Here is a 22,982-nt window from a genome sequence, read left to right as displayed (position 1 = left end):
GTGATGGCCTGGATCCTCCCCCAACCCCCATAAGAGGCCAAAAATGCTGATTTCACATGAATTTCTTTCCAGGAAGAAAGAGCTGAGGAGGGGGCCCTCCTTTTTAATATCTTTACACAGTGGGCACCATGCACCATCAAGGTGCCTTAATGAACTGTTCTATAGAGTATTCCCTTCATACCCATAGCAACTCTGGTTGGTAGGAGACACTCTTATCCAGAGACTGACAGCCTAAGTAATGAGCTATGTGCTGAAAGCCACAGAGTGGCCAACGACTTGCCTGCATCACTTCTCTAAGCTGCCTGCTGTTTCTGGAATGCTCAGTTCTATATACTTGCCTGAATGAGGTCAAGTGTGAAGCCAAGAAAGGTGCAACCTTATCACTTCCAGCTTGGGAAGAGGAGGTGATAAAGAAGAGGGGCATGTTCTAGCAGAGGGCTCCTGCCACCTTCTCAGAGTCACCTGCTAGGGTACTCTGGGTGGGTGGGTGGTTGTGGACTAGCTGCTTTCTGGCAGAGTTGGCCCTGTGTTCCTTGGTTCCTCCTCTGAGCTGGCTACAGGGACAGCTGCTGGCATAGTAGCTTGTCATTTGTTGACCTCTGAATTAGTGACAGAGGGATACCTGGTCTTGTCTCATACACATCCATTACCTTTGTGACCTTTCTGTGATGCCAGGCTGGAACAAAGCTGTGTCTATGGACAAAATTATTGTTGTCTGTGTCCATAGTGGTCATGGGTTGAGATAACACCAGTAGAGGAGATAAAAGGTGCCAGACAGAAAAATCAGGGTTTACATCTTTGAGACAGGTGGCAGCAAGGAACAAGTCAGATACTGACATCAGAAAGACCAGGTGGTAACTTCCTAACCTGCCCACCACTAGCTGTGTAGCTGTGTTATCCGATTTGGTTTGTTTTGTTGAGACAGGGTTTTTCTGTGTTGTCCCAGCTATCCTGGAACCCTTTCTGTAGACCAGGCTGGCCTCAAACTCAGAAATCTGCCTGCCTCTGCCTTCCAAGGGCTGTGATTAAAGGCGTGGGCCACCACTGCCCAGCCTAGCTGTGTCATCTTAGGTGAGTTTATACTTCAGCGCTGAACTGTCCATATTCAAATGGCAGTTCCTTCACTTCCTGGGTGCTGTGGATGTGCAAAGCCATTTTGCGCTTTGATTTCCTAAGTTCTGGTGGTTGTGAGGTCTGTAATTTTAAGTACTTGTGTGATATATTTAAAATCATGCTGCCCACTGATCAGGTTCTGGGGGAACTAGTCGACCTCATTCATCCTGGCTCCATGGTGGCTCCTGCAGAGCCTGACTGAATGTACTCCAGGCAGACTGGGCAGCAGGCACATCAGGATCTTAGAGATACCTCTCCTGACCTCAAGTGGTCCCCGGCTGTGGCACCTGTTGAGTGGAAACACTTGTCATTAGGTAGATTGACAGCTGCTCTTTGAAGCCCTGGCTGGAGTTCTTCCCATTGGGCAAGTACTGGGTGGCACTGCTCAGCCTGTGTTCGGCCTTTAACACTGGATTAGTGACCTATGCTTTTGGCTCCTTCGAGAAACCACCAAGTTTGGCAGGCCAAGGAACAATCTGCTGTTGCTGTTATTTTCCTGCTGGAACTTGAGGGTGTCCACTGTTCTCCCAGCCACCAAACCAGGCTGGCCCTAGGAGGTGCTGTCTCGCGTAAGGCCCAAGTATTCTCCATCTATCAGCATTCTGATTCTGTTTGATGCTTGTAAACCTTATCACTTCCTAATTCCATTTCAAAAATGTGTCTGGTAGAAATGTGCGAGTGTGAAACCAACACCAACAAGCACATTCATTGCAGGACTGCAGTGGAAGCAGGGAGCTGAGATTAAGCCACAAGGGATCCTGAGGTTGCCACAGCCTGGAGTGCCAGCCCTCTCCTGACTTCAACTGGTGCAAAACCTTCCAGGACCAGGCCTTGCTTCTTGTGTGTTTCAGTTTGCTTTGCTTTTTTGTTTGTTAGTTTGTTTTGTTTTGTTTTCCTAAGTGACTTTGGGCTGGACTCCTGTGACTCACGGGAGAAAGTTGTCCTCCCAGGGAGGAGGGAGGAAGTGAGGTGTTCCCCTTCAGGGCCAATGAAGAAAAAGGAAAGGAAACAAGCTGTGTATATTCATCATGGTTCTAGAGAAACAGAGTCAACGGGACATATGCAATATGACCTGAGGGTAGTGTCCCCTCCTCTTCTCTAATGCATCTCCTGAGAATTCCACAGGAGGACTGTATAGGTGGGCTTGAAAAAAAATCACTCCAATGTACTATGTCATAGTATAGTAACTGTGTGGATAGTATAGTAACTGTGTGGACTCCTGGTCTGCCTCCTGCCTCGCTAGAGTGATAGAGCAGGCACCAAGGCTAACTGCATGCTCTGGGACCGGTTCAAGGTTTAAGTGCATGCTCTGCGTGTTGTGACCTTGAAACCAGATGACTAGGTTAAATACATGATCTGTGCACAGTTAGACGCATGCTCTGTACACCATGGTTAAATGTGTGATCTGTGCACCATAGTTAGAAGCATTGGGTTCCACCACTCAGTAGCTATAGCTGCACCACTCAGTAGCTATAGCTGCAAAATATTGTCAATATTGGGCTCTGTGTAGTTGTGAGCATAAACTCAGAAACATTGTGGCATGTAGTTAAAATTTTAGCTATTCTTATAATATGGGAACCCCTTGCTAAGCTACTAAAAAAGAAAGAACATGATAAAATGGACTAATAATTCTAGATGCTGTACTATCTATATATTTTAGCCTTGCTTTTCCCTCACATCTGGCTCTGGGTGTTTTAGCTTTGGCTGTGCCTTGTACTCTCCTGGAAATTTCTTTCCCTCATTCCTCAATGAATGTGCTATTCTCATGAAACACCCCACTTTGGATCTTGGAAGAACCTATGGCTTCTCTTAAGAGAGGAAAGGCATCCAGCCAGGGCCCTGTCCTTGCTTAGGAGTCCCTTGCTGGTGACCCTGAACACTGAGCTGCTAGCCGGAAGGTTGAAGGTTCACAGAGCTACATGGAAGAAAGACCACTGAGAGGGAGAAGATGATTAAGTAAAGCAAGGATGTACTTTGTCATATCAAGTGACATATATGCTTGTATGGGCTTAGAGAGGGCTCAGTTCAATCCCAGAACCCAATTAATCACAAAACAAAACAAACAGGAATGGTAGTGTACGTTTGTAACGCCTGCACTAGAGAAGAGGGGAGAGGAGGATTCCAGGGGTCCACTGACCAGTCAAGCTAGCCTGACCCAAGAGTCCCAAGTCCTAGTGAAAAAGACCATGTCTAAGTAGACAGTTCCTGAGGAGCAATATCTGAAGTTGACCTCTGGCCTCCACAAGCATGGAGAGTCAGAGATTTAGTCAAGATTAAGTTTGAGTCATAGCTATGTGGGTGTGCACACACATGTAAAAGAAGTGGATTTCAATCTGTGTAAAATACACCCTAAAAATATATGATCAAGAAAATTAAGTGGTTTAGAATTTAAAGAAAAAAGGGGGCTGGGGAGATGGCTCAGTGATTAAGAGTACTGGATGTACTTCCAGAGGACCCAGGTTCAATTCCCAGTACCCACATGGTGGCTTACAACCATCTGTAATTCCAGTTCCAGGGATACAGTGCCCTCTTCTGGTCTCCACAGTCACCAGCAACACATGTGTTTACAAACATATATACATAGGCAAAACACTTATACACATAAAAAAATAAAGTAAAATTAAAATGTTTAAAGCTTGACTAAATGTTGACCTCTGAACTCTTGCCAATGATATCTACCCTGGAGTAATTGAGAGGAAATGTACTGGTTCTTTAATTGAGTTGAAATACACCAAAAAGTTACCATTGCTCTTCTTGGCAGGGACACACAAGCACCACAGTTGACTCTCTCTGCTAGCAGGAGCTGGGCTAAGGTAATACTTGTGCTCTGACTTCAAGACCTTATCTTTAGGTGGGGAGATGCCATGAGGCTCAAATACCACCCCTCTGCAAAGACAGCCATAGGCGTAAGGGGGTAAGGAAGCTTACAGCTTCCAGACCACTGCTAGCTTTGGCATACTCATGAGGAGAAGGGAAGAGTGTTTGCAAGTGAAACTTTCCTGGCCCAGAACCTGTGCTCCCCACTACACTGTTGTGAGAGGAGGAATGTACTGGATTATTCCAGCCAGAAGGGGAGGGGATGAAATGGAATGTTTCTCTTGGAGGAGGTATTTCTTGAGGAGAAGCATGGCGATGGGAAAAGACTAATGTTCTTGTGGATCTCTGTGGTTACTGAGTAGAATGTGTTAGTCGGAATAGCTGGGTGTGAAAACAATACAGGATAGAATTGGGGCTGAGGATGCCACTATGTTAATATATTGTCCAGCAGATGTGTCAAGTCCTGAGTCCAGTCCTTAGAACTGCATCATCTGGGTGTGGTAGCACATGTCTTTGATCCCAGCACTTGGTGAAGGTGGAGGCAGGAGAATCTGAAGCTTAAGGTCATCCTTGGCTACACATCAGATTCAATGCCATGCTGGGCTACATGAAAACAGGAGTGGGGGAGGGGTGTGCAGAAGCAGTCAGAGGGTTGGAGGAGGCAGGATTCCACCAACAAAATGAGATTTAGTACTCTGCCAAAAATGGACAGTGAAGAGTCTGTGAAGAGCCTTCCCTGGACAGTCCTTTCAAGGACTCCTTCATGGTTGGGATCTTGGTGAGCACATCTCCCATGAGGCTCTTTCCTGCTTGATGTGCAAAATGATGCACTAAAGTCCTCCAGCCCCCACCATGAGCCACCTCCCTGCAGGCACAAGGCAGGAGGTGCCTTGGCTTCAAACACTTTCCAACCTTCTCTTATGAACAGGCTGGTTTTGCTTGCAGTCTTATGGTAACAGCATGGACTTCCTGCCAGGGTTCAGATAAGTCGCTTGTCCCAACAGCCAGAGGCTGTGAAGCCACCCTAGGAAGTACAGTGCCAAGTCTCTGGCACCAGAATACTGCTCATGAGAATCAGCATGCCTGAAGGGCTATTGTTACCAGGGAGACCTACCAGGCCCCCAGCTCATCATAGAATTCTTGTGCTAGCTGACTGAAATGACTGCACTGTGGCACCTGCCAGAATGGCTTCTTGGGACCCGAACAGGCTCAAGCTCCATCTGGCCTGGGAATGTCCACCCTGGGGAAGCACATGAGGCTCAGTTGGGCACAGCCCTGTCCTTCTGGCAGAAATTCCCTGTGAACCCAAGTTGAACTGCATTCGTGTGGCCTCAGTGCAGGGAAAGAGGGAAATGACCTCTGTCCATTCTCACCACCAAGTTCCTGTTAGTTGGACTTTTCACTCTCAGGCAAGCCATTGAGAGCATAGGCCTGGGGTTAAATCCAAAGTTCACCATTTACCTGTTACACAGTTTGGGGAGGAATTTCTTGCCTTCTTTGTCTCCTTTTTTCCCCCTCAAAATTAGGACTGTGTTCTTGACTTCCAAACTGAGGGGCAGAGTATTTACAAATGAAACTGTCCTTAGATCCCCACCTTTAGCCCCTGGACACATTGCCCACACAAGACTCGCCGTGTGCATGTGTGTGTGCATGCCCTCGCATATCTGTGTGCAGGTGTGTATCTCCATGTGCTTTCAGAAGCCAGACAGTCTTACTCAATCACTTTCTTCTCTGTCTTTCCACTGAGCCAGGAGTTAGGCTTGCAGTCAGCAGGCTCCAGTGACCCTCCTGTCTCTGCTCCCAACTGGGGAGCACAGGGTCACAGGTGTGTGCATAGCTACACCAAGCCTTCTGTTTTTTTTTTAACATGGCTTCTGAGGATTTGAACTCAGATCCTTATGTGTGCACAGCAAGTGCTCTTACTTGCTGAGCCATCTCTCCAGGGTGTGTTTAACTTTTCTATGCCATTTCTAAGGTAGGCGTGATGCTAACACTCTCAAAGGGCAGTTACAAAGATGAGGTACAAGAAGTGGTTAGGGTGGTGGCCTGCAAGCAGAGGTGCTGTCAGCATGCATGTGAGGTGTTCAAACCTCGTTTCAGTTGAGGGCCAGGGCAGGTCAGTAGACAATGAATAGCAGACCCCTCCTGTCTGCTGGCTATTTCCCGTGCTGCACAGTACCTCGCCATAGCCTTGGCCTACATTGCACCCAAGGGGAAAGGATGACAGAAGCTGAGGCAGAAACAAAGACTGCAGACTGTTGAGCCCTGGACTAGCCCCGGTCCTTGCACATTCTATGCCGGGTCCCAGAGCCCACAGTTATTCATGGACTAAGAGGAGATATAGTTAGAAGATGCACTGCGCCATCAAGAATTGGGTAATTGGGTTGGGGAGATGACTCAGTGTATGAAATACTTGCCATGCAAGTGTGAGAACTGAAGCTCAGATCTTCAGAACCCACCTAAGTGCTGGCCAGGTGCAGTAGCCCACCTATAAACTGGGTGCAGAGGCGGGGGTGGGACTCCAGACCAGGAGCAAGCTGGCTAGGTAGACTAGCCTGTATCTGTGAGTTCTGTGCTCACTTGAATAACATGGAAAGTGATTGACTTCAGTAGTCAACTTCAAGCACACACACACACACACACACACACACACACGCACGCACGCACGCACACACGCACGCACACATGTGCACATATGTGCCTACATCTACACATGTGAACACACATATACACCCATGCATAACACATATACAAATGTGCACACATATGTATCTACACCTACACATGTGAAAACACATACCCATGCATACCACACGCACACACACACATGTACACACATATGTGCCTACATCTATACATGTGAACACACATTTACACCCGTGCATACCACACAAACACATGAAAAAAAGAGTTGGAGAGGTGGTTTAGTGGGCAAGAACACTGGCTGCTCTCACAGAGGACCTGGGTTCAGTCCCCAGTACGCACATAGCAGGCCACAGTTGTCTATAACTCCAGTTCCAAAAGATCCAACACCTTCTGGCCTTCACAGGCACTTGCAGGCAAAACACTCATGTACATAAAAAATTTTTAAAAAACAAAAATTTAAAAGAGTCATGCTTTCAGGGTCCCTCCGAAGTGCAGCGAGAGTTCTATGTGAGTCCCCACAACCCTGCCTAGCATTCTGTCCTGGCTGGGTACAATAGCTATTGTCCCACTCCAGCTCCTTGATAAACAGTCTGTTTTTTCCATGCAGTATGTTTGCCTCTTGTTGAGAATGTGCAGGTCCGAACTCTGCCAAGCTTATCTTTACAGTGGACTTCCTGCTGGTGGTGGATCTGCCTGCTCCCCAATGAGCAATAATTCACTTCACCCAAGTGCAAAGATAATACTGGCGTTCATGATGTAGGTGGCCTTGGCAGACCCCGACTCCTTCTGTCTGGGTGGGAATCTACAAACATTAACCCTGGCTGGCATGCACCCAACATCCCTCTCATGGTCAGAAAGCCAGGACTGTGTTGGTGGGGAGTGGGTGGGAAGTTCATTCATCCATCAGCAATGTGTTGAACCTCCTGTGCGTACCAGGCAGTAGATGAGCTCCAGGCACATAGATAACACAGGATGGGGCAGTGTTGAGGCCCAGCCAATGATAACATGAGAGCTTGTTCTGGGGCAACAGCAAGAACTGAGCTAACAGGAGTATAGGAAGAGTGTGCAATCTAATCTAGGAACTCGGGGGAGGCCTTTGGACTCTCTCTCTCTCTCTCTCTCTCTCTCTCTCTCTTTTCTCTCTCTCTCTCTCTCTCTCTGTGTGTGTTTTCGTGGGTGTGTGGTAGGTGCACATGTTTGCTCATGTGTGTGTATGGCCAGAGGATAGCTTTGAGAATCACTCACTCTTCAGGAGATCTTTACCCTGTCTTCTGAGATATGGTCTCTCATTGCCTGAAACTCAGCATTTTAACCAGGCTGACTAGTCAGTGAGCCCCAGAGATCCACCTGTCTCTACCTCTCTACCTCTCCACAGCTGTGTGCCACCAAACACAGCTCTCCCTCTCCTTCTCCCTCTCTCCCTCTCCCTCCCCTTCTCTGTCTCCATATCCCACTCTCCCTCTCTTCTCCTTCCCTCTCTCTCCCTCTTCCCCTCTCCATCTCCCTCTCCCCCTCTCCATCTCCCCCTCTCCCCCCCCTCTCTCTCGGATTCTGGGACTGAAACATAGGTTCTCATGCTTGTGTAGTAATCACTGACTGAAGCTTAGTTTTAGCCGAAGGTTCTATTTATTGAAAGTCAACTCTAAGTGGCAATTGCTGGCTGTGTCTGTGGAAAGAGAAGGGTCCTTTGCCTCTGTTCAGTCTGTTGGGCCACACCTGATATGCAGAGCATCCACTGACCATGGGCATCACAAGAAGTCTGTGCTGCTCCTCTCCCCAGACACATGGCTGCATAGAGTCTGGCCCCTTGTCAAGATCCCCATTCTGATCGTAACTAACACATTCCAAGGGGAACTGTCCTGCCCCTACCACCCCAGCCAACAGGCCCTTGTGCCAGCTAAGATTTTCTCCCTTGACATAACTAAGGCCATTGGCATTTACTTTGATTAAATGTTTGGTATGATTGGCATCTCTGAGATTCCGGGCCTAAAATATGTAACAGAGCCTAGGATAATAGGAAAGCCAAGCATTCGCTGGCAGGAATCCAGGTGCTGCCAAGAAGACTGGACATGAGTCCTGGCTAATGTTTGTACACTCTAGGTACAACAGTCCCTGGCTGGAGATGCTTCCTGTCTTGTCTAGGCAGTAGAGATGGGTTAGGCATGGTGAACGAAAACTACAGGAGGCCTCTCTCTCTCCTCTTCCTGCCCTTATTCACCCTACATCCTCCAACTGGCCTAGTGCTGGCCATGTAGTGACAGAGCTCACCAACAGGAAAAATGCAGTAACTCTGAAGACTTCACCCAAAGCAAACCTCACAAGCCTGGGGTTTGGAGCAGGTTCTGCAGTGACCGTCATTGTCTGGCTATGTAGAACAAGAAGCTGCATGGAGGGTGAGATAACATGTAGTTCTGGGCTGAGGAAGCTGCTTTTCTCCAGGCATCTCTGTCCAGAGAGGAAGCCAGGGCCCCACCCCCACGCACTCTCCAAAGTCTCTGGGGGTGAGTCAAATCTCGGCAGTGACTTCATTTCCTCTAATTGGGTGTCTACAAACTCTCTGGAAGGTTCCAGCCAGTAAACTACACTGATTGTTGTGTGGGAGCCTCTGATATGCTTGATCACACTTTCCCTCCAGGACCCTGGCGGCCTAGGGGAGTGACAGCTAGAGGATGGAACATTTGCTCAGGAAGAGGGAAGTGTTTTTAAGATAACATTTAATCCCAAGTAGGGGAAGTTTCCAGATGTCTCTTCAGCATCCGTCAGTGAGTGAGAAGTGGGTGAGGGTCCCTCTGATGATTTGCTGAACAGCCTCAGCTCTTCACATACACCCCACACACCACCCTCACCTAGGAACTCCTGCCACTGCTGGACTGCTGCCAAGCTTTCAGGTTTTATACAGCATTGCAGACAATTAGGTGTCAATGTGCCTATCTACATCACCATGTGTCCCCTCTTCTGTCCTAACAGACTGTCCTCTCTGGAGAAGAACATGGTCTTCAACATGCAGTGACTTGTACAAAGTTCTGTCTGTGTTTTCTTCACCCACGGCCCCAGTGCCAACAAGACCAATACATTTAAGACCTTCAGCATCTAGGTGCCGACTACTCTCCTCTTTTCTCCTCGTCCACCCCTCTTTCTCTCTGATTGGGCTCCATCAGCTGAGATGTTTGGGTTTCTTTTTATTTCCATCAAGTCAGAAGCAGGACTGTGTGCGAGGCTTGGGAGCAAGACCACTGGGTTTAGATCATGGCTCTGCCTCTTTAAATCTGACACCCATGGACAACTTAGGTACCTTGTGGCTTTGTGCCCTGCTTTCCACATTTGGGAGACAGTCAGAATGAACGTTCTAGAGTTTGAGAAGTGGAACACATGAATGTGATTGAGTGCTTCACAGTTGTGGGCGACTGTGACAATGATAACACTGGGAGCCCCTCCTCTGAAGTCCCTTGCATTCTACCAGCCTGAATTAGCTCTTCCCTCTCTGAGCATGAAGTAGAATGAACCACACAACATTCTGGTTCATTATTTCAAAGTTGTTGGGGGGAAATCCTGTGCATTTGTCAATAAAGCACTGCTGGCCAACAGGAATCTAGATAGGTGGGACTAGGAGTCCAGAAGGACTCTGGGAAGGAGAAACACAGAGAGTCGAGATGTAATGCCATGGGGTAGGAAGCCCGGAACTATTCTCCGGTAAGAGAAATAATTAAGATTAACAATTATGGGGTAATTACTTAAGTCAGAGCTAGCCAGTAAGAAACAAGCAAGGCCAACAGCTTCATAATTAATACAGCGTCTTGTGTGTTATTTGGGGACTATAACACGGCAGAGCCCAGGCAACTGGCTAGTGATAAACCAAAGCGGCTAGCAAGGAAAAAGCTTCTCTTTACACAAAGTACAAATTTACATCATAGCCTGAGAGTCTCTAGATACAGGGCACTAGTTTTCAGTAGTAAGACTCCAACATTCAGGGCTGGGGAGATGGCTCAGTGATTAGGAGCACTGGCTGCTCTTTTGGAGGATCCAGGTTCAATTCCCAGCATCCACATGGTGCCTTGCAACCACCTATAACTCCAGTTCCAGGGGCTCTGGTGCCCTCTCCTGGTCTCTGTGGGTGCTAGGGGTGTACCTGAGGCATAGACGTATCTATAGGCAAAACACTTATATGTATAATAAAATTTTTTAATTTGTAAAAAAAGAAAAAATCCAACAGTCATACCAGTGTGTGTCATCCTTTTTTCTAATTGCTGCCTTCTTCTCATGCGAGTCTTGTTTGTTGAATGTTACCTAGGATAGAATTCTCCTATCTGGGTCCTGAGATTATAAACATGTACCACTGGGCCTGAAGTTTTTATTGTTTAATACTTATTTTACATGTATGTTTGGGTATCTGTGTATGTATGCGTATCACATGTGTACAGTGCCCTAGAACTAGAGTGATAAGTGATTGGGAGTCATCATGTGGGTGCTGAAAATTGAACTTGAGTCCTCTGAAAGAGTAGCCAATGCTCTTAACTGCTGAGTCATCATCAGTTTGTTCTTCTTTTAGATAGGGTCTCACTATTTTATTTTATGTAATATAATCAACATACTATTAGACTCATCCTACTAAAGGGTGTAACTATCACTACTGCCTAATTCCAGAGCATTCCAAAAGGAAACCATATATCCAGTAGCATTCACTTCTCAACCCTCAGTTCCCTTTAACCTTATCTCACAAATCTTTCTGTGTATACAGATTACCTGTTCTAGAGTTCAGATCCCCAAACCAACACCAGCTGGGCGTGGCAGCCTACCTGCAATTCCAGTGTTTAGAAGGCAGATATCAGGGATCCTCAGAGCAAAAGCAAGATGGCTAACTAGACTATCCTGGATCAGCAAGCCCTAGGGTCACTTTAATAGGTGGGGAGCAATGAATGAAGGTAGACCTTGGGCCTCCACTCATGTGTACCTGCACCCATACATGCAAGCACATATATGTACCCTTGATATCACACATATATCCCATCTTATCAATTCATAGGCTCACGAGTTGTTACAGTTTGGGGCTGATGTGAGTAATCCTTCCCTTGATTCATGGATGTTGGGGAATATTATTTTAAAGTGTGTTGCATTTTCCCCTACTGCTTTTATTAATATTTCTAAGATGTGTTTGATTAAATAAAATTAGCCTGCAAGCAGAAGGCTGAGTCAGCAAGTAGCTGGCGGGAAGTGGTAAGGAGGAACCATGTGTAGCAGGGGTTGCTGGGAAGATGTCAGCAAAGGGAGAAGGTTAGCTGTCTGCTATTCAGCCTCTCTGAGCAAGCAGTATTCACCTCAAACCTTGAATTGTGAATCCTTTAGATTTAGATAGTTTCCCTTAGTAGCTTTGAAAGAGTGGGTCCTGAAGGAACAGAATTCCCTCAGTCTGCTGCCCTTGCAACTGAGACTGTTGCTTAATGGGCATCCACTGTAGATAATACAAAACACAGAATGCATGGAGATGGCTTTGATTCTCTTGCATATATATGCACCTAGGAGTGGGGTGGCTGGCTAGTATGGTACTCCTGTGTTTAACTGATAAAGGAATTGCTATACCAGACTGCTTGAAATCATTTGCACTAGCAAGATGTGCAAATCGATTATTTCCAGCTCTTGATTCACATGCCCCCTATAAAATTCAAGCCTCTGCTAGTGATGAGGAAATGACCACTCACCATGGCTTATTTTTTGCATTTCTCTTAGGGATCTTTTTATCTGCTTTCTGAATCTTTGCATACCTTTACCTGAAAAAAAAGCTATCTAAATTCTTTCTCTGGGGTTTACTTGGGTAATTTCATTTTAAGCTGTCAAATTTTTATGCATTTTAAGATACAAGTACGATATCAGAACTTACCAGTTATGTGGTTTGCAAATCTTTTCTTCTATCAATGGGGCTGTCTTTTCCCCTTTTTTCCTTTCCTTTGCCAGGTTGGGGAATGGGGTGGGGGTGAGACAGGCTGGCCTGGGCTCACAGGCATATGCTACCATGTCTTCTTTCACTTCTTTGGCAATAATACCTTTTGAAATATCAGTTTTAAGATACATTTTTATTTGTGTGTGGGGTAAATCTGTGTGCAGGTTCATGATGGGCCAGAAGGGGATGTCAGATCCTCTGAGCTGGAATTACAGGTGGTTGTGAGCCACACAACATGGGTGCTGAGAATGGAACTCGGGGTTTCTAGAAGAACAGAGAATGCTCTTAGTCACCGATCCATCTCTCCAGCCTCAGCACCAAAGTTTTTCATTTTGATGAAGTCCAGTTTGTCAATATTTTCTCTTGTGGTTTGGCTCTTTGTCCTAAGGAATTTTTGACTAGCGTTCTTCGGTCACGATGATGTCGCACATGCTTTCACAACTCAGAAGCACTTTCTTCTTTTACTATGCACTTATTTAGTGGTGCTGGGATACGTAGCCCAGGGCCTTGCACATGCTAGGCTAGCGCCATACAGCTGAACCACTTCCCTAGCCCTATATACTTCCCAAAGGTGATCCTGTTGACAAGAGCCTTCTGAAGAAGAGCAGCACTTCACAGACCCTGTTCATAGGAAAGGAAACTGAAGTGGTGTGGCAAGGCTGGGATCAGATCTGGTCCAGCCTCACTCAGAACCTCCCACGTATCTTACAGTACCTTCTCCAAAAATCCCTTTGTGTGTGTACTCCCAGGGCTTGATCGGGGAACATACACTGGGTGGATGAATGATAGGCCCTAGCAGGTGCCCAGTATGCTGTGGCTGGTGAGGTGGCACCTCGGTGACAGCATTGCCTGCATACTCAAGGTTGCTAAGTGTCTCCTTTCCCTCCACAGTGCCTCATCGTAGGAGGAGGACCATGTGGCTTGCGCACTGCCATTGAACTTGCCTACCTGGGAGCCAAAGTGGTTGTCGTGGAAAAGAGGGACACCTTCTCCCGGAACAATGTGCTGCACCTCTGGCCCTTTACCATCCATGACCTGCGGGGTCTAGGAGCCAAGAAGTTCTATGGGAAATTCTGCGCTGGCTCCATCGACCACATCAGTGAGTGGGGATTGGGGTGGAGTACTTCATGAAGGCCCATGTCATGAAGGTCTCGCTGTAGGTGGGCCCATCTTGTCACATCTAGGAGTTCCTCTGAGGACTCATACACCTGACTAACAGATGTTACCTGAAGGACTATGCCTTAGTTACTTTGCTTTGCCTGTGATCAAATGCTTCCTAGGAGTCAGCTTGAGGAGAGGTTTATTTGGGCTCATGGTGTGAAGGGACACAGCCTATTGTGGCAAGGAAGTCACAAAGGCAAGCAACCTCATGGCTGCTAGCTCGTATCTGGGCAGATTCAGATATGAAGAGAGGCCCAGCCGAAAGACTGGGCTATAAACTTCAAGCTCCCCTTTCCCCCAGTGCCCCACTTCTTCCAACTAGGTCACATCCTCTAAAGGTCCTCCAGTCTCCTAACACAGGAGCACTGGATGGGCTCAAATGTCAAAACACATGCACCAGTGAGGACATTTCACATTTTGACCGTGGCAGTCTGCTTTGTGGCTTATTCTGGGCTCTGTGCTATGTCCCATTGGTCAAAGACTCCGGCACATACTGCTTGCCAAAATACCTGTCACCAGGGCCTAAGTGCTTGACACATAATAGATGAATATTAAACATCTGTTGAGTGGATGAATGAAACACAAAGCTCAGAGTCTATATGCTCCGTGAGTACACTAAGAGCCTGTCAGTAATAAAATGCATTCTAATAGAGTGAGTCACATCGCCAGCAGCTCACAAAACCCTAACGGCCAGATGGTTGGGACCTCCTGTGCAGAGGCCTTTGGACATTGTGCTGCTTGTCCTAGGGAGCTGGCTGGTGGCAGATTAGAGGAGTGACGTAACTGGATGTGGAATCCAGTGCTCCTTAGAGCTTTGACAGGAGAAGCAGCATAGTGAGGCTGGGATGGGAAGTTGAGGATATACACCAGATGCTGGGCAATCTCTGAATGCCTGTGTGGAGCATGGCTCTTGCTCTGCCATGGGTCATCGTGAAATCTTGAGGCAAGACCTGCACATGCTAGCTTTGGAAAGACAGCACACCTCCTCTTCGGAGCTTTGCAGGGAAGGGGTCCCTAGCCATCATCTATGTGACAGTGGAGCATGGAAGTCAGGCAGGTCACATGGTGTCAGGTGAATTAAATACCAAACATGTTTCTTTTATTTCTTTCTTACTTAGATAAAATGTCTTACCTTCCTCAGGCCTCAGTTTTATCTCCTATAAAACAGGATTAATGTTGTCTCTGAGAATTGCTAACGTTATATGGGGTCAAGTTTGTAACATACTAGCACCACATCTGCTGTGTAGGGAATACTGAAGGGCTTTGTGTTTGGTGGCATAGAGTAAGCATGGTGCCATGTGTGGTCCTCAAACCTAACAACCTTATACTTTTCCATGGGAATGGGTGAGAGGGGATCCCAAAGAGCCATGTCCATATGAGACCAGAGTTGATGAAAAAAGTGAGTGGGGTGTGGGTGGGGCTGGAGAGAATTATCAGCTACTAAGGGTGTAATTTATTCAGACACAAAAGAATTTACCAGCAGCAGCTGGAGAGTTTATTCCCACTTTGGGATGAGAAAATTCCAAGAGTCCAATGGAAAGAAATTGGTATTTGCCCAGAAAGCCACAGCATGAGCTGGCGGGATGCTCTGACCCACCCAGAGAAGAAGGCCTGCTAGTTAGAACGTGGAGTGAAGGCTTTGAGCACAGTTCGGGGAAGACATGGCATCACCAAGTCCTGTGATAATGGAGCTGGGGACTTACAGAGCACCTATTGTGTACCGGAAGCCAGGAACCTTGACACAATGAGCTGTGGCCAAGCCTCCCCTGGAAGGACTGTCTCTTTAGCAGATTGTGGCCTGGACCCTGGAGCCTGTCTGGCCTCTGTTCAGAACATGGGCAGTCTCCAGCTTCAGCTGCAGCTGCATCCTCAGGTTCACCATTGCTCAGCACTTCTCTTTATGTCCTGGGTTAGCATTCTTCTTCCAGCCCTAGGTTCTCAGCAGTGATCCATTGCTGTGTCTGACAGAGAGAGGCCATTGACCAACCCTTCACACACTCATCTTCTTAGCACCCCCAGGACAGAGGCAGAGCTAGCCCTCCTTCAACTCTGCTCCCCCTGGGATTTCTCTCTTCCTCCTCTCTCCCCTCATCACCAGTCTTCCTGCTCCTCACCCTGGGCCCCACCTTCTATAGGGGCCCCATTATTGTTTGAATGCAAAGGATTTGTTCTAGAAGAGGAAGGGAAGACTGTCTATCCTCTCATACTCCCCCCATGGTTGTCTACTTCCTCTGTCAGTCGCCACACTAAAGAGATTTTTACCCAACAGCTTCCTGGCACCCGGGTGCCCTGGCCACATGTGCCCTCATTGTCCTCAGTCTGTCCAGGGGCTGTGATGCTCCCAATTGCTCCTCTCTTGCAGCCCTAACCCAGACCCCATTGTTCTGTTCATCTGCTCCCTCCAGTAAAGAGCATGCACCCATCTTCCTGTGACTTAAGATGGCACCTGACACATTGCAGGTGCTCAGTGAATATTAAATGAGCTAAGCCCACTCAATACAGAGAAGCCCACAGCGTCAAGTTTACAACTTCTCACTGTGCAGAAATAGTTGGAGGGATGCCCATTTGTGCCAAGCAGTGGGGAACAGCAGAGGTTGCACTCACTGAAGGCATTTGAAATGGTAAAAAGTGGAGAGCATTGAGCCCAGTGGTGGAGAGAATTTCATACCTTACTTACCCCTTACCATTGGAGAGGGAGGAGCTTCAGGCATAGGCCTCATCCAATGAGTCATTTGATCTCTGACTTTCTTTGTGGCTCTTGATTCTCACTGTCTCCTCATCTCTCTATCTTTATCTCATCAGGGCCGGAGTCCAGCTCAGCAAAGATGTAGGAAAGACAGATCTTCCTGATTAGAACAGCCTGGTACAGCTAGAGCAGGGCTGTCGGGTCAGACTGAGCTGGGTCTAGTCTGCCTTTTGCTTCTGTGTGGCCCTGAGCAGTCACTTGGCATTATCATGTCTCAGTATCTACTCTATTAAATGAAAATTAGGAGGATCCCAAAAGGCCACTGTGTGGGGTGGATGAAAAGCCTTGGGGTGCCCCATATAAACTCAGCTGGTGTGGTGCTGTGTTCTGGGCTCACTGAGCCACGCCTGCACAGCACTGACAAGTGTCCCTCCTGACCATCGTTTCTCCCTTCCCTTCCTTCCTGACAGGTATCCGTCAACTACAGCTCATTCTGTTCAAGGTGGCCCTGATGCTGGGAGTGGAAATCCATGTCAATGTGGAATTTGTGAGGGTTCTAGAGCCTCCTGAAGACCAAGAAAATCAAAGTACAGTATAATTCTCCCTCTCTGCCCTGAAGGCAGATATTCCAAGTGGGAAGCTGTGCTGGTAGCTTTCAGAGGCTATCTCTGCAAGTTATTTTTGCTGGGAGCTGTTTGGCATACTTCCACTGACAAATACTTTACCTTTTTTGACCATTTCTGTGGCTTTGGGCTTATTCTTCAGCTCCCAACAAGGGTGGGGTGATTGTGGAATTACTATTATGCCCTGAAGCCTATAATTTGGTTACTCAGACCCCAGGAAGATGCAACTTTGACAGATGACATCCAGCCAGTGGTAGGAAGAAGGCAGATCTGGTAGCTAGCTTAATAAAGTTCACACAAGCTTCAGGATGTGTGTCAGTTACACACAGATAGGTAGATGTGCCCGCTGTGCCCTCAAAATATTTTAAAATACAGTAAAGAAACAGACTTCTAGAACAGTTGTAAAACAAAGGTTCTAGATATTTCTTGGAATGCATATGTCTCAGTTAGGATTTTGTTGAGGTGAAGAGACACCATGGCCAGAACAGCTGTTATCAAGGAAAACATTTCATTGGGGCTGACTTACATTAAGAGGTTTAATATTGTCGTGGTGGGAAGCATGGCAGCATGCAGGCAGACATGGTGCTGGAGAGGGAGCTGAGAGTGCTACCTCTGGATCAGCAGACGACTGGAAAAGAGAGTCACTGGGCCTGGCTTGAGCTTCTGAAACCTCAAAGCCAACTGCAGTGACACACCTCCTCCAACAAGGCCATACCCCCCAATAGTGCTACTCCCAACAGGCCTATGGGGGCCATTTTCATTCAAACCGCCACAGCATATATACTATTCCTGAGATAGTCTTATGTAGCCCAAACTGGCCTCAAACTTGCTATGTTGCCAAGGATGACCCTGGAACTTCTTTCTGAATCCTGGGATTACATGTATTAGAGGTGTGCCATCATGCCCATCAGTATTTTTAATTGTATTGAGTTTTAACTTATAAAATGTATTTTTAATTGTATTGAATTTTAACTTATAAAATGCCTCCATCTATGCAGGTTCTTGATGGTATTCTTCATTATTATAAATATTTACATTCTGATACTTTAGCTGAACAGGTGGTGTGTACCTGTAATCCTAGCACTGAGGCAAGATGGTTGTGTGTTCAAGGCCAGCCTGAGTTACATACTGAGAACCTTAAAGGGAAAAAAAAAAACAGAAGAAAGGGAAATCAAATTCTGATCTCTTTCACACATCATAGTCATGGAGTTTGTCTATCAAGGTTTCATATCTTGCTGTTAGAATTGCCTCCTGCCTTAGACATGCTGAGTTTTGAGGCAGCATGTATCGGAGACTTTACTGTTTCCCGTGGGGGGGGGTTACACCCCTGACTTTTCCTGGCCTCAGCCCAGTATATAACTCAGGGAGGATTTCCTTGCTTTTTTGAACAAGGCACTATCATTTGGGACATTCAGAGACTGTGCTCCTGCTGGAACATCTCTGCTGGATAGTCGGTCCTAATTCCAAGGACCCAGCCAGGCTTGCCCTGAGAGTGTGCTTCTGTAAGCAGCAAACCATTGGAGCAAGAAGCAGAAATGCAAAGTAGCTCCCTGACATCTCCCACATCCCCTGGGATCTGCTTGACAACAAGGAGTCATTGAATATGGGACAAATAGGGGTGAATCTGATAAGATCTAGACAGGAGCAAGGAAGTCAGTTTGGGGATTGTTAGCATCCTAGCGAAGTTCAGCCAGACCACGTGTGGATTTGGCAGCGCCTCTTTGCTTTGTTCTGGGTTGCACTGACACAAAACCTGAGGTTATCAGAGAGAACCCGGATATGGACTGCCCAGGTATGCACAGCCTGCAGCATGGGAACCATATGCCACTCAAGATAGCTATGAATGTGGCCAAATATGAAATAGTAAGCTTATTCAAATGTCATGAGAGGTAGTTTTGCCATTAAAAGAGCCTCAATTGCACAGTTCTCAACCATAAACTTTGTAGATGACAGTACTGTGTCACAGTGTCAAAAGGTTGGATATGCCTGACGCCTGGGCCTTTCTTGGGGAGGCTCCACGGGGTCATTATCTTTTTCTCATGGCCAACGGGGAGGGGTGGGATCACTTTCTCAGCCTGCCTCTGTCTGATCATCTAATGGTCTCTCTGCCCTGGTAGAAGTCGGCTGGCGGGCAGAATTCCTCCCTGCAGACCACGCCCTGTCTGACTTTGAGTTTGACGTCATCGTTGGTGCTGACGGCCATAGGAACACGCTGGAAGGTAAGGACTCTTCTTTTGGGGCTAGAGCTGAGAGATAATGAAGGGAACCAGAGAAAGATGATCAAGATGGCAGCTGCTTCAGCTAAGAGTAGAGGGCAAGTTGTTCTGTCCGTCCTGAGGCTGAGTGTGTGAGGACAGCCATCCCACTTTCCCCCAAAAAGAATATGGATAGTGCCGGGTGGTGGTGGTGGCAGCACACGCCTTTAATCCCAGCACTCGGGAGGCAGAGGCAGGTGGATCTCCATGAGTTCGAGGCCAGGCTGGACAGACAGCCTCCAAAACAATACAGAGAAACCCTGTCTCGTAAAAACCAAAAAAAAAAAAAAAAAAAAAAAAAAAAAAAGAATATGGAGAGCGGAACCCTCTCAGAGCATGGGGACAAGAGGTGGGGCGGGTTTATCTGTGAAAATGTTTCTGAAATGTGAGTCCTGTGGGAAAAGTCAACACAGACTCACTGAGCACCTGTCATGTGTTAGCCAAGGTGCACTCTCCTCTCACTCCATCTAAGGCAAACATCTCAAGATTTTAAAGGCATCCATTCATGCTCAAGCACTCTACCAATCAACAGAGAGGCCCTCTTTCTTCATAATTCTTAAGCACATCCACTGCCAGGCAGCTAGGCAAACTGTCAGGATTCCATGCTTCTGTGACTCCAGGAGGCAGGTTTCACATACTCACTAATACTGAAAGGGTTGTGTGGCTGGGAAAACTCATTCTCTGAGGACAGGATGCACTTACTGAAATAGGTCTGATCTCAGAAAATTGTGAATGTGTGGTCCTCCAGCTCAGGCCTCCCCTGTCTGCTATCCGCCCCACACTCTACCCTGCCTGTATGCACCCTGCCTTCACCCCTATCTTCTCACAGCAATACCTGACAAGGCTGCCAGTGTGAATACATGTATGATTTGTGGGATTGCTCTGGCGTTCTGGGTAAAATATGGGTCAGAATACTTGAGAGCCTAGGGAATATGCTCAGCCTGCTATAAGTTGAACCCTCCCACATCAATCACTAATCAAGAAAATGCCATCACAGATTTACCCTCAGGCTATTCATCACTTGGGAGCCCCTCTTCCCAGGAATGTCTAGGTTTATATTAAGACGTAAACCAGCCAGCACACATCCTAGGCACCAGACAATGGGAACCAGTGTACTGGTTTCCTTTGCTAGACCTCGGTGTTGCTTTCAGAAGCACCACCCCTCTGCCTTCATCTTTAGGAAGCTTCTCCCTCAGTGTGTATATGTGTCCAAATTTCCCTGTGGATAAAGACATCAGGCATGTTATAGTACAGGACCCATTCTACTCCAGTAGACCCATCTTAACTACGCACATCTATAGTGATCCCATCTCCAAAAAGGTCACATATGGAGACACCCAGGGTTAGGACTTCACCATGCATATGTGGCAGGGAGATGGCAATGCAGTAGGACCCATCACAATAAAGATATAAAGAAAATGTTTTGCCATACCTGTACTATGAGTTTTGTCTTACCTTATTTTTTCAAAAGCTTTTCTTTTCCACTTAAAATGCTAACAAAATCATTTGACTTGGCTAATCATGTAAGGCCTCATTGCCAAAGCACCTTAAGACTGTTCAGTGGCAAACTCAGACATCTACAGAGGGCTGAGCTCTGTAGTAGCCTTCTGCACAGATCATTTTGGCCACCAGTCTGTGGATATGTAAATTGCGCATATGGCTCAACGGTACAGAAACCAGAGCCCCACTGACTTCAAAATGCTTCTTGTGGGAACAAGCCTGGTGCCTCTGCCTGCCCCAGAGCCCCTGACCCCATCTGTGTGGCACCATGAAGAGAGTTCTCAGCAATATTGTCTGAGTTCCCACTCGATCTAGAGGACTGACCTATCTACCCTTTCCCTCTCGCAGGGTTCAGGAGGAAGGAGTTCCGAGGGAAGCTGGCCATTGCCATCACTGCCAACTTCATAAACAGGAACAGCACAGCTGAGGCCAAGGTGGAGGAGATCAGTGGTGTGGCTTTCATCTTCAACCAGAAGTTCTTTCAGGACCTTAAGGAAGAAACAGGTGAGACCTCACCTCTCTCAGTCAGACCCTATTCACAGTGTGTGTGTGTGTGTGTGTGTGTGTGTGTGTGTGTGTGTGTGTGTGAGAGAGAGAGAGAGAGAGAGAGAGAGATAGAGGGGGGGAAGGAAGGGGGAAAGAGAGAGAGGAAGGGAGGGAGGGAGAGGGAGAGTGTCTGTGTGTATATGCTTATGCGTATGCATGTGGTAGTCATATGACAACCTCTAGCCTCATCCTTCAGATGTTGTTCATTTTTCTGTTTTGTTTTGTTTTTGAGAAAAGGCCTCACTGGTCTAATGTTTGACAAGTAGTGTAGGTTGAATGGCCAGTGAGCACAAGGAATCTGTTTCTGCACAAGGCCTTTCCCCAACTTATAGATTCTAGGAAGCAAATTCCATTCTTCTGTATTTGCCCAGCATACGTTTTTTCTGACTAAGCCATCTCCCCAGTCCCTTTCCGAGATTTTCAAACTACTCACAGGGCCCACTAGCTTCCAGTGGTTGCTGGATTTGGAGTCTGGGAGCAAAGCTTTCTCTCAGTACAGTAAATGTCCAGAGGCCCTTCAAGGACAAGAGGAAATCTTGAGAGAATGTTCTGGATGTTGTGTGTGGAAATAGATTATCCACTTTGCTGATGGATAATGGATATTTACTGAGTGTCTATTGTATACTTGTGCTCAGCATTGTGGGTAAAAAGTCAATGTTAGCCCCACCCCTCCTATTCAAAGAGGGTGCCAACATAAAGCACTGTGACACAGGGTAGTCGGGAAGCCTGTGCCTAAGGTCAGCATGCGATGCTGGGGACATTCTGAGAAGGAAGCCTATAATCTGAGGGGAGAACCTGAAGACTTCCAGGTGTTCTGTGCAGCACATTAACTTCATCTCCCTATGTGACAGGACAAGGACCCACACACACCTCACCCTCGCCCCTGCCATGCTCTGGTAGCAATTGTCACCTAACATGGGCCTAGAGGACAGAAGATATCGATTCCATAGCTTAACAGATAATCTTTTGAATATATGTTTCATGTCAAATACTGGGTGTAGAGCCTGAGGCAAATCAACAAACCAAGGCTTATATTCTATGTGGCCAGATAGCCAGTAAATGAACAATAGGTGCTCATAAGGGTAGAGGAAAAACAAAGAGAAATTGGCTTTCTTTATAACCTGACTAAAAATGTACATTGTTCCTTGAAAATGCAGTGCAATGATAATGTTAAACTAAGGTCTCTATACTTACCAGGCATGGTGGCACTTGCCTGTAATCCTAGCACTTGGAAGGCAGAGGCAGAAAAACCAGATGTTCAAGGCTAGTACTAGCTACATAGTAATTTTGAGGCCGGCCTCAACTATAGGAGACCCTGCCTATAAAAGAAGTGAAAGAATGCCATGAATACTCTCTGACTGCCCAGTCTGCAAGGTCTACTGACATTCTCTGTCAGAGCCTCTTACATACTCACGCCACGTGGCTGCAGTTCTAATCAGTGTCCATATTTTTCTTCTCCTTTTCTTAGCACATTTTAATATTGCCTATGTTTCTTATCTTCTCATTCAGTGTCACAACTTAAATATAGTCCTGATAGTAGATTTGGGGGACTGTGGCTTCTCTTGGCATCCAATCCTGAGGACTGTGGATGATCATGTGGCTTTGGTATTGCCTCTGAGATGGGAATGGTTTTCTGTGTTCAAAAGGTCAAAGGGAGAAAAAAAGATCAAAAGGGGGCATGTTTCATGGTACATTGAGATGAT

At 46.9% G+C, this 22,982-nt stretch overlaps 1 protein-coding gene across 8 annotated transcripts in view; it reads left to right on the top strand.

The window, feature by feature from the left end:
• Positions 1 to 22,982, top strand: part of Mical2 (microtubule associated monooxygenase, calponin and LIM domain containing 2) — a 130,031-nt gene that overhangs the window by 64,325 nt on the left and 42,724 nt on the right. For all 8 annotated transcript variants that reach the window (XR_005881159.1, XM_040756243.1, XM_040756242.1 and 5 more), the window contains 4 exons: positions 13,400 to 13,607; positions 16,826 to 16,942; positions 19,096 to 19,197; positions 21,082 to 21,237. Coding sequence is in view for 7 of the 8 variants with exons in the window: in XM_040756243.1 (XP_040612177.1) it covers positions 13,400 to 13,607; positions 16,826 to 16,942; positions 19,096 to 19,197; positions 21,082 to 21,237 (583 nt within the window). In the remaining variant the exon portion in view is untranslated. The remainder of the gene's footprint in view (positions 1 to 13,399; positions 13,608 to 16,825; positions 16,943 to 19,095; positions 19,198 to 21,081; positions 21,238 to 22,982) is intronic.

The sequence above is a fragment of the Mesocricetus auratus genome, unplaced genomic scaffold (assembly GCF_017639785.1).
Source record: "Mesocricetus auratus isolate SY011 unplaced genomic scaffold, BCM_Maur_2.0 Super-Scaffold_4256, whole genome shotgun sequence".
Taxonomy (NCBI): domain Eukaryota; kingdom Metazoa; phylum Chordata; class Mammalia; order Rodentia; family Cricetidae; genus Mesocricetus; species Mesocricetus auratus.
The sequence above is the reverse complement of the archived record's forward strand: the minus strand, read 5'-3'. Positions and strand labels throughout refer to the sequence as shown.